General features: G+C 36.4%; 1 protein-coding gene across 1 annotated transcript in view; it reads left to right on the top strand.

Annotated features, from left to right (window-relative positions):
- The window catches only part of PTPRQ (protein tyrosine phosphatase receptor type Q), a 354,830-nt gene that overhangs the window by 269,242 nt on the left and 72,916 nt on the right, over positions 1-12,672 (top strand). Inside the window, exons 47-48 of the mRNA XM_044679179.1 lie at positions 988-1,061; positions 10,691-10,790. Of these exons, the coding sequence (XP_044535114.1) occupies positions 988-1,061; positions 10,691-10,790 (174 nt within the window). The remainder of the gene's footprint in view (positions 1-987; positions 1,062-10,690; positions 10,791-12,672) is intronic.

The raw sequence follows: 12,672 nt of genomic DNA, 5'->3' as shown, positions 1-12,672 counted from the left end.
TTCTTTCTTTCTTTCTTTCTGTTTTCTTTGTGTCTTTCTCCCACCTTCCCTTCCTTGATTCCCTCCTTTTTTTCTTTTTTATGCTTCTCTATTCCTATTTACTCACTACCCCCTTCAACTCCTCTGACTCCACCCCCCCAAAAAAAAATAAATATCCTCTTTGCACAGACAGTTACATTAAAGCAAAATAAATCTGCAAATTTGCTTTGTCTGGAAAGTTTATATGCCCACAGATGTATTTCTTAACTTCAGTGGACCTAAATTTCCCAAACAATGAAATGAAAAGGTTACAGTTAGCTACAAAGCCTTCAGATTCTAGTATGTCTCATTCTGCACATTTCTGCCAAGAGAAAGGAAAATATAATTTATCTTTAGTCTTCTAGAGTCATGGTTGATCAATACCTTGATCAGAATTTTTAGTTCCAAAACATTTTTAATCCTATGAAATCTAGTAATAGAGTTAGCATTAGAAGAGAGGTGTCCTGAATGTCAGGATTGTCAAAATGCCCGATGTCATATTGCTTTCACATTTTGCCCTATTTTAGGGTTTTGTAGATCACTCCCATTGGTCCTGCAGAATACAGAAAGCTGATTACAATATAACACATATGCATTTTTGAGCTACACCTTTCACAGTTACAGACTGAATTTAACATAGTACATGGGAGCCTGGGTGTGGCATAGAGAAACTCTATGTACTTAAGTGCTCTGATTTAGCAGGATGCTTAAAACTTTGGCCACATTTTAAAAGTTGTTTTTCCCATAAATTCTAGGGTTTGTTTTGCATAATAAATGATCCCCAGTACAGATATTGATGGCACATAATTGTCATACTGGTCTTTGGCTTTTAAATTAAAAGCTTGTAAACTGATTCCCTTGGAAATAAAAAAAAGTGGTGTTCATTTTTGCTATTAAATGAATATATTTGTATATTATAAAATATATGTGAAATGAAATGTTGGCATTTAATTTCCTTCTTTTTTACAGATTTAAATTTAGAGCAACAAACATTATGGGACAATTTACTGACTCTGATTATTCTGACCCTGTAAAGACATTAGGTAAGAAAGTATAAAATTCTAAATGCAAATCTAATAATATAATTCAGTTATAAAAGTTACTAGAATATTCAAAAACTTAATTGTGATGTATTGACTCACTACTGGGTTTAATTTATGGTATAAGTTAACTAGCAGACAAAAATAATTCCATATTTTACTTACCTCCATATTTTACTCTGAAGAATCTTGGAAATGCAAGAGTGAAAAGTTGGAGGTGTCTCTTGAATTCTGAATTTGTCATTTTAATTGATTTAAAATCTTAGAAAGTAATCAGAGTTGAAATATAAAAATGTAAAAGAGTTTAAAATGATTGAAGAGAATATTTATTAGTCAACTTCTGCATGTTGGAAAGTATGAAATTATTTCCACAATAAATCATCACTGACTCAGAAAAGGTACTGTGCCATATTTTGTTCTAATTTTACCATTCCTTTGAAGAAGAAAAATATTTGCTCAGACCTCATGGAGATTTCAAACTTTCATTTCTAGCAAGCCTGATGATAAAATTCATTAAGCCATCAGTAAAAAAAAAAAAAAAGGCTAGGCTGACAAGTGTTTGACAGAAATGGCAATTTCATTTAAATTATTTTCTGAAACATGCTAAAATGCAACGGAGTGTAGTCAAAAGTGAGGCAGCCTCACAGCCCAGAAGATCTGGGATCAACTCCTGCCTCTGACAAGTCCTGGTTGTATGACTCTGCACAAGTCACTTAAGCCCTCCAGGAAACTAAGATGAGTTGCTAAGAAATGGGTTGGTAGAGGGAGTTTCCTCATCCAATGAAGCCATACAACCAAACCCTATCTTAAGCATCTTGCTTTGAACACATCATATATTTATTGCTAAACATTTTTAATAGGTAAAATGCTATGGAAAAAGTCTTAATTTGCATTGTTAGTGAATACACATCTCTAAAAATAAGAAGGAATATTTAGCCTTTGCTAGTGGAGGGTAATATGATGCAATGGAAATAAAACCAAATGTGTAGCCACAGAGCCAGAGTTCAATCTATTATCTTACAAAGGAAAGGCACCCATGATGCACATTTTGAATTTACTTGACCTGGGTTCAAATTCGAGTTATCATCTCCTTTTAGAAGCTGGAGTCTCATAATAGTGTGGTCCAAACAAATTACCCCAGGATGCCAGGATTCACACTATCGTAAGTGTTTGTGCCTGTCAAGGAAGAACAATCCAATTTTCAAAGAAAGACCTCATCTTTCCCCCTTCTTAAGTTTCTCAGGCTTACTTCTTCTCACTGGTCTATATATACTATGATGTAATTTTCTGAGATCTCTTTGACCCTTCATGAACTTCATTTATTGTTGGAGGTGGAAAGAGACTTGGCAAATGGGGAAGTACCCTGTCCTCATACACAATTCAAGAAAAGATGGCTGGATCTCATGGTCTTGGGCTCTATGGTTTAATATGGGATTTAGAGTCAGAGGAGCAGATTCTTCTCTTTATCACTGATGTGACCTTTGGCAAATGGCTTAACTTCTCTAGGTCTCAGTTCCTTATCTATAAAATGAGAGGGAGAGAGAAAGAAAGAGAGACAGAAAGACAGACAGACAGAGATGGAGACAGAGAGACAGAAAGAGACGGATATTCTTGGGTGAGGGATTAAATTTTAACACATTCAACAATAGTACTTTACAAAATAGTGCATATAATTGATTATTGATATTTATGGTGCTTTCAGGTTTGCTAAGACATTTTTCATACATTATGTCATTTGAAGCTAATCACAATCTTGTAAAGTAATTAGCATGGGCATCATTATCTTTGTTTTACTTCTGAATAAAATGAAGCTCAGAAAGATGGGTTCATAAAAACGGTAAATTCTGGATCCTCCAGGCTCAAAACAAATTTTATCCTAACCCCGAGTCCAGCACTTCAGCCACTATATTCTGTTAACTCTCAGTTCCACAGTGGTAAGAGATGAAAAAATAGAGACTATATCGCTATCTCTGTTTCTCTTTATCTCTGTCTCACTGTCCTTGTCTCCCAAATCTTTGGTCACCCTTCATCTTGTCAACACCCTTCCTAAAATGTGGTACCCCAGAAATGAACACAACCCCCCAAAAGTGGTCTGTCTTGTCCAAGTCAGGACACAAGATTTCTTCCATTTGGCTCCTGAAGACAAGACCAGGAGCAAAGAATAAATATTGCAAAAAAGACCAGTTTAGCAATTGCCCTAGTACAAATACGAATTATATGGAAATAAGTCTGGATCCATGACATGTGTAAAACCCAGTGGAATCACTCATTGGCTCCAGGAAGGGGAGGGAAAAAACATGTAACTATGGGAAAATATTCTAAGCCAATTAAATAAATAAATAAACTTAAAAAAAAAAAAAAAAGACCAGTTTAGGATGGATGTTAGGGAAAACTTCCTAATGATTAGAGCTATCTAAAAGTGGAATAGGCTTCCTTGAGGGATAATGAGTTCTTCCTGGAGAGTCTTGTAGCAGAGATTGGATGGTAACCATTGTTAGTAGGTTGTTGTGGAAAATCCTTTGGTATTTGAGTTGGAGTGGTTGGCCATTTAGGTCCTTCCACACTCCCAAATTCTGAGATTCTTTGATTCTCCCTCCTTCTAGATGCTTTGCTCCTATTAAGACCTCTTTAAATCCAATTCTTTCATCTCCAATAGATGTTACCCTTGTACATAGAAACATGTGCAGTTCTCTGCTGTCCTAAAAAGGAAAGGAAAACAAAATGAAAAAAAAAAACTACTCTCCATTCTGTCAATCTCTCAAATTAATCCCTCAATCTCCACAATGTCCTTCCCTTCATTTCCTTGTCTCTGGCTTACCTCTAGAAAGTATGCTCTTCCTACTTTTCATGCTTTATCACCCTTCTGCAGTCAGATTTTTCAGCCCTAGAATTCTACTGAAACTATTTTCCAAGGTTACTACATACTCCCTAATTAATAGAACCAAAAGCCTAGAATCATATGGAATTGAATCATATCTAATCAATCAAAGGCTGATCATCATTTACAATGAGTAAAATGATTTCTGATCAATCGGACCATCACTGATCACTAATTCCTATAAAAAATATTCACTTACCAATTATCTTTTTTAATTTAAAAAAAAATTACTCCTTACCTCCTGTCTTAGAATCAGTTCTAAGACAGAAGACCAGTAAGGGCTAAGCAAATGGAGTTAAGTGACTTGCCCAGGGTCAAACATCTAGGAACTGAATCAGGTCAGATTTGAACCCATGTCCTCTGGATACCAGGCTTGGTGTTCTATTCTAGCTTCCCCTCACACATTATTTTTAATGAAGTTATGAAATTACACTGTTCTTCTTACTATTTCAAATCCAAAATAATTCTTTTATTTTCTCTTGCTACTTTAAGATTAAGCATGAATTTGAGATTTTTCTTACTTTTCCCTCTGAAACTCTCATTTGGAATCTTCATTAGGCACTTCAGTTTATAGCTGTTCCTCTTAGGTGTTGTTTTGGTTGCAAGACCTAGATATAGAGGGTTCCTGTGATTGGAAAACCAGACCGACCCTTCTGTACCTTACAGTACTCTCATTAAATCCGAACAAGACGAAATCCTATCCCCTATGGCAAGGGTACTCCGTGATTGTTTTCTTTTGCCATAACACCTCTTATTTTAACTACTTTTCCAACACTGAGAAGCCTTGATGTGTGCTTAGTGAGAAATAGGAAACCTCCTGGCAAATTACAATTTGCATCTGGCCCAGTATGGTTCTTGAACCTGAAAGGGAGATGGGGACCCAAAGAAAGCCGGATCCATTTTATTGATGCTTTCCTCCATGTTTTCCATCATCTACCTTATCGTTTCTCTCCTCTATAATTTCAGATTTTTATTACATTATGAAATTTCTCCATACTCTTTTGCTTTTTCTTCCCCTAGCTCAATAAAGTTAGCAGGGAGAGACAGCTAAGCATATCTCCTAGACAAAAGCATTCTTCCTCCTCTCCACTTCTTAGATGCCTTCATAGGCTTCAAGGCATAGTTTAAGTGCTGCTTCCTATAGGAAGTCTTTCAGGATTTACGCCACCCGCCAAGTTGATAGTGTTCTTTATCCTCAAAATATCTTGCATTTACATACTTTCTGAATCCTCCAGGAGAGTGTAAGTTCCTTGAGGACAAAGAATACTTATTTGTTTGTTTGTTTTTGTCTTTATAGCTCCAGTATCTTTTTTTAATGAAGTTTCCAATTTTATTTTATTTTTGTTTGAAGAACCCTTTCCTATCAGAGCTAGACTTTTTTTTAAATTCTTACCTTCTGCCTTAGTATCACTTCTAAGACAGAAGAGCAGCAAAGGCTGGGGAATTGGGGTTAAGTTAAGAGACTTGCATCCCCACATCTTTTGATCCAGTACAATCTAACACACATTTATTAAATGCCCACCATATGCAAGATATTAGGATTAGCTCCTACAGACTAGAAAGACAAAATGAATAGTTCCTGCCCCTAAAGAGGTTCTATTTTTTTGAGAGGGAAAAACAAATATGATAAATTGAGAAGGAAGAGATCCCCCTCCACAGTGAGTGAGAGTAACTCATTGTCATAATGGATAGAGCATTAGATTTGGAGTCAAGAAGAATGACTAATCCAGCCTTAGATACTTAGTGGTGTGATTTGGCCTCTTAGCCTCAGTTTCTTCATCTATGAAATAGGAATGATAATAAAAAGCTCCTATCTAATTAGATTATTGTGAGAATTAAATGAAACAAAGCATTTTACAAATTATAAAGGGCTAGGTAAATGCTAGATATTCTTATTATGGAGAGGGTATACAGAGATAATATGCATATATATGTACACACATATATATACATACATATATATATATATATATTCACACAAAACACATAAAAGGTCACTTTAGGGAAAGAATCAAAACCTGGGTAGAACCAAGGAAAACTTCACATAGAAGGTTATTTTGGTTGAGTCTTACAGAGCCATAATTCCAAGAGGTTGGAGAAAGTGCATCAGAGGAACACCTAGGACAAAGGTACTTGCTGTTTGATCATTTTTTATAAAAACTTTTCCATTTTAGAATCAGTACTATGTATTAGTTTCATGGCAGAAGAACTGTAAGGGCTAGGCAATGGGCATTAAGTGACTTGCCCAGGGTCACACAGGTTGGAAGTATGTGAGGCCAAATTTGAACCCAGGACTTTCCATTTCCAGGCCTTGTTTTCTAACCACTGAGCCACCATGCTCCCTCTTGTTGAATTATGTTTGACTCTTTATGGCCCCATTTGATGTTTTCTTGGCAAAGATAATGGAAGTATTTGCTATTTTCTCCTCTAGCTCATTTTACTGGTGAGGAAACTGAGGCAAACAGGATTAAGTGACTTGCTATGGGTCACAGAGCTACATAGTGTTTGAGACCAGATTGCTTCATTACTTATATATGTGAAGGTTCTATATTATATCTGACATTCCCTCCAAAAATGAAAATCAGTAGATAAATAGAGGTCTTCAAGAAGAGTCTTGGTCTACTAGTAGCAGATGGATTAGAAAATGTCTTCCAAAGAGTAGGTGATGATCAAGAGGTGCTTTAGTCACAAAGACACACACATCTTCACATTTCTCTAGGCTGGTCCTACCATCACAGATAGGCAGGCTGTCAATTTTCCAACTTATTCTTAAAATCTTTCAGGTTGATCATCCCCACAAGGATGGGACACTAGAGAGAGTCTTTAGTAGAAGACCATTCATGAGAGTATAATTTTCCATACCCCAAGATTGAAGAGGTATATTCAATAAATTGATTTTTCCCCAAGGGAAACTCAGTACTTGTGCTAAGAAATATCATTAAGTTCTTTATATGCCTCTCTACTCTTCTATACAATGTACAGACAGCCTAGGTGGGTTAAGCAAAGAGGTCAGTGAATGATGATTATTTTTAATCATAAGCCCCAATTTCCTTGTGGAAATTAAAAGATACTTCAAAACTCTGATTTCCTGAATTTTAATAGCATACTTTCTGGAATGGTGAAACAGATTGGATTTGCTTTGCTTTAACAAAGAGCTTTGGATTCAGCCAAGAAATGACTGTTTTTTTTTCCTTCCTTCCTTCCTTCCTTGCTTGCTTTCTTCCTCCCTTCCTTCCTTTCCTCCCTTTCTCCCATCCTCCCTCTCTACCTTCCTTCCTTCTTACCTTCCTTCTTTCATTCCTTTCTTCTTTCTTTCCTTCCTCCCTTCCTTCCCTCTTTCCTCCCTCCTCCTTCTTTCTATCTTTCTTTTTATTTCCTTTCTTTCCTTCTTCCCTTCCTTCCTTCCTTCCTTCCTTCCTTCCTTCCTTCCTTCCTTCCTTTCTTTCTTTCTTTCTTTCTTTCTTTCTTTCTTTCTTTCTTTCTTTCTTTCTTTCTTTCTTTCTTTCTTTCTTTCTTTCTTTCTTTCTTTCTTTCTTTCTTTCTTTCTCTCTTTCTCTCTTTCTCTCTTTCTCTCTTTCTTTCCTTCTATTGTGATCACCAGAAAAGTTAGGACCCAGCAATTTATACATGACAAAATAACCCACAATCCTCCATTGCCTTGTTCTACTTTTGTGTGCCCAGAGAGTGATAAAGGGGCACATTTCTAAAACAGATTAATTATACATTTCAGTTCCTCATTTCACTAATACATTCTTCCTTCTTTGAAAAACATTAATAATTTCAACTAATTTTTTGTGGCTTATTAGCACTTTCCCATTCTGCTGCATATTTGATTTCTTAGTTTCCTTCTCCCCTGTAACATTCTGCAAATCTATAGAATATTGATTGCCACAGCAGTATCCTTCTGCTTATCTTGATATTTCTGTTCCAAGTTTAATCTAAACAATAGTCAGCATATGAAAAATGAAATGTCGAAAATACAGCTGTATAAAAGCAGACATCATTCATTTTTTGAAATGCATTAAAATTCATCTCAAACTATTTTTTATGAGTTATAATATAAGATCAATCATTTTTCAACTTGAAGACTAGAAAGGTTGGGTGATTTTTAAAGCCCAGTATTTGCCAGTTTATACTAAGAAAGGCAGTGTAGGGTAGTAGATAGCAAGATGTACATACAGATTTTGAAATCTTGGATAAATCATTTAATCTCTCAAAGCCCCAGAAATCCCTCCAAGACTCTAATAAGTTGTCATTGCTGACATACATTCGTAGGGGAAATCTGACTGATGAAATGACAGTTCTGAACCCCCTTCCCAAATGCCAAGCATCAGAAAAAAGGGGAGTCTGAACTCCTTTGCAACAATATAAGGTTCTTTTGTTAAGCATGGGTCCCGGGAACAAAGGAAACATGTTGTTTCCAACTTCCTCATTTGTAGATCCTAATTCTTTTCCTTTTGCCAATACCTCCAATAAAGTCTTTCTCTTGATGCCCCATGGTAGGTATTGAATTGACTCTGGGTTTTCAAAGACAGAGACAACAGAGTGAAAGTCTGTTAGGATCTTTTAAGCTAGCAAGAGCCCAGCCCAGCTGAAGTGATGCATAATAGACTCATAGTCTGAGGATCCGCAAACTAGCTAGGTTCTGAGAGTTTCATCACCATATTGGCTGCAAAATGATGACCTTTTATCCATAGCTAATTTGAATGAACACCTATTTTGGAAGCGGTTAGGATCTCATCTTTTGAAAGGCTATCCAACCTCCCAAAGTTACAAATCCTAAAAGCGTAGCCAATATCAAGCAATTATTGTAACTTGTCAAAAGGGCACTTATAAATATGATCAAGTGCTGGCCCTGGACCTGAGTTCAAATCCTACCCCAGATATTTACTAGCTGGGTGTCCCCTGGGCAAGTCACTCAGCCCTGTTTACTTCAGTTTCCTTATCTGTAAAATGAACTGGAGGAGGAAATAGCAGACCACTCCACTATCTTTCGATAAATAGCTCATTGGGTAAAATACTAGATCTGGAGTTAGAGACACCTGAATTCAAATCTCTCCTCTGAAACTTATTAGCTGTGCGACCCTGGCTGGGCAAGTTACTTAACCTCTATTTGCTTTAATTCACTGGGAAAAGAAATATAAACCACTTTAGAATTTTTTCCAGGATAGTCCTAACTGGGATAGTGAAAAGTCAAACATGACTGGAAAATAACTGAAGAACAAGAACATCTATTTATATAGCCCTTTTAGTACTTGCCTAGTAATAGTTCTGTGGGGGTAGGGAGGTAGAACAAATAGTATTATTCCCATTTTACAGCTGCAAAAATTGAGTCTCAGAGAATTAATTCCTCTCTGGTCACATAGCTATTAAATATTTGAATAGTTTCTCTTCAGTATAAGTTCTATACATGTTCTTTTCATTATACCATAATATCATAAGTCTAAAGTAGCAAGGTGATTTAGAGTTCCATGAAGCCTTTGGTTCAAAAGAATTCAGAGGTCATCAGATCTGAGTCATAATGCCATCTGTGATGATTATTACCTTTGTGATAACTTGAGTAATTCATTTAATCTCCCTGACTTTGTTTCCTTATTTGTAAAATGAGAGAGTTGATCAAGAAGGTCTTTGAGTTACCTTTTAGTGCTAAATCAATGACCCTTTGGGGGAAACTGAGCCCAGGAAATGTTTTCACTTGTCCAAAGTGACACAATGTCAAGGATCTGAAACTTGGTCCTTTGACTCCAAGTACAGCTCTTCTGTTGCACCCCCCCCAACCATAATTCACGAAACAGATATAATTCTAGCTACATGTAAATATCTCTTTTATAATAGATACATAACTACAATAATAGGACAATACTTACAAAGATTGAAACAAATCTTTCCATAATAACAGTGATCATTTCTTTTCTCATCCCAGTCACACCATGACTTAGACTTCTTAATGAAAATACTTACAGATTATTAGCACCCAGATGGAGAGGTGTGGCAGTCCTTGTGACAAGTTAGAGGAACTAACTGTGGGAGTGAAAATAATAAAGAGGAGTAGCCAGGTGATCTTCAGTGTTAGTCCGCTGGCCTGGGGCTGATTGTGTAGGAAATGCCTAGTTATGGAATATATACTGAAACTGGAAAGAAGTAGTTCCTTAATTTTTCATTTCTCCCCTTTCCCTCCATTTCTTATGAGTTTTTGTGCCTCCCCACTTCCCAATAACTCTCTTAAAATTTTATTTATCTCTGCTCACTTTACTTTTCAAATATGATAAATGTGGTCAAGTTCTCCATTGCTAATCTATGTGTATCTTTGTTCAAAAGTAGTGGAAAGAGGGGCAGCTGGGTAGCTCAGTGGAGTGAGAGCCAGGCCTAGAGACGGGAGGTCCTAGGTTCAAACCCGGCCTCAGCCACTTCCCAGCTGTGTGACCCTGGGCAAGTCACTTGACCCCCATTGCCTACCCTTACCACACTTCCACCTATAAGTCAATACACAGAAGTTAAGGGTTTAAAATTAAAAAAAGTCATTGTTAGACACAGCTTTGCCATAACTGTGAAATCAAATACCAACAAATTATTTTTTCTGACTTAAAAAAAGTCCAAATAATAATGGCTGAATATAATAATAAGCATTTCAATATTTCCTATTTTATTACATATTATTGATGTTGAATGTGTGGATATATCCATTAATTCCAGGTTAAATTATTCAATATTCAAAATGATAATTCTTTCACTATTTCCTCTTTTTTCCCTTCAGGTGAAGGACTGTCAGAAAGAACTGTAGAAATTATTCTCTCGGTTACCTTGTGTATCCTCTCCATAATTCTTCTGGTGGCTGCTATTTTTGCATTTGCAAGGTAAGATGAGCTTATACTAATATTGTTGACATAGAGGACTATACACATTATCTGAGCCTCATAACCTCTAGATAAAGTAGGTATTATACCAATGCAATCATGCACACATTATGCTGGTGTAAGAATTTGAGTGAATGTCAAAATTGACTGCATATTGTCCTCGCTACCCCCCTTTCGAAGCAATGGTGTCCTCTGACTCAATGTTCTTAGACTTTAAATGGATGCTACTATTTTATTACAACTGGATCTATGTCCTACTTAGTGGAAATGGTCAAGATTCCCTTCATATGCTTGACTTCTGATGATGACTCTCCCAATGGTTGTTTGACCTTCATGCTCTAGAATTCAACTTTCTTTGGCTTTCCTTGATTATTCCACATTCAGTTCTTTTTAAAAAAAATTCTTTTTAATCATCTTCTGAAAGGTGGGATGGTCTAGTGGATAGAGACTTAACCTAGAACCAGGAAAATCAGAGCTCATATCCATTCTCTGACTCTCACTGGCTGAGTGTAGTGCTCTGGACACTTGTCCAAGACCGTCAATTACGGACAAGGTGTTGACCTGCGCTGGTGGAAGTAGTTTTCTCACCTGGTAGTCGTGTGTTCCACTGATATCAGATCCCTCATATCTTCTTGTTTCCCCCAGATTGTTCATAGCTATAAAATTGTGGAGCACCAGCCAGACACAGGAAGGGAAAGAACAAAAAGGGCCTTATCAGCCACAATGTTTAGAAAATAAGAGAATCAATTGTGTTTGGCATATCAAGGTTCATAGATTTGAAGCTGGAGGGGACCTCAAAAGCCCTCTAGTCTTACACTATCCTCCACCCACCTCCCTTATTTTACATACACGTAGTCACTGAAGGGTCAAGTGACTTGCCTAGAATGACACAGCTAGCAAGTGGAGGAGAGTGTGGGTGGCTCCAAATGACTCCAGAACCAGTCTGCATTCCATTGTACATATCTGTCTCCAATTAATTTAATTTGCTGACTAAATGAAGGCTGAGCAAACAATTCTCATTTTGTTCTGAAACTTGTTACTGAAAATTCAAAACTACAAAAAACAATCTCCTTGCCTAAGCAGCAATAAGAGAAAAAGAACTGAATTTTCCTTGAAGATAGTCTTTAGAAACATGTCTTATGATTGTAATTGGATAGTTCTGTTGGTTTACAAAAAAAAGTATTACAGATTGGAAAAGACCTTCGCTAACCCTTCTATGGGTTTTTTAAATCCTCATTAGAAACTTGTTTTCTAATGATTTATACTTTTCTTGTTAAAGGACAGAATTCTAAAAAAACAGGGATAAATATCTAATAGACTGAAATCTTTCTAAATCCTGCAATTATTTCCTAACTAATAGATGTTACACTCCTGTTTGGACACCCTGGTACAGTGCTTGAAACACACATGCACACACATGCACACACACATGTATTACTAGTATACCATACGACCTTGTTGGGGAGAGAGAAGGGAGTAATTATATTTATAGAACCTACTATGCGCCAAGCACTTTTCCAAATATCTCGTTTGATCTCCACAATCACGTTGGGAAATATGCTACTATTATCCCCATTTCATACTCAAGAAAACTAAGTAAATAGAGGTTAAGTGAATTCTCTAGAGTTACATCAATAGAACACATCTACGGTGGAATTTGAACTCATGTCGTCCTGACTTCAGGTACCTTGAACTTTGGATATATATATATATATATATATATATATATATATATAATTTTACAGTTTTCTCATCTGTAAAATGAGGGGGATGACAAGATTCCTGCTAAAGTCCCTTTTAGCTCAAAGAAAATTATCCCATGAGATTTTATGCTGTTAGTTAATGTAGCAATATGGCATTAGGAAACCTGGGTATAAGTCTC

Source organism: Gracilinanus agilis, chromosome 5 (assembly GCF_016433145.1).
Source record: "Gracilinanus agilis isolate LMUSP501 chromosome 5, AgileGrace, whole genome shotgun sequence".
Classification (NCBI taxonomy): Eukaryota; Metazoa; Chordata; class Mammalia; order Didelphimorphia; family Didelphidae; genus Gracilinanus; species Gracilinanus agilis.
Note: the sequence above shows the minus strand (reverse complement) of the source record. Positions and strands in the feature narration are given on the sequence as shown.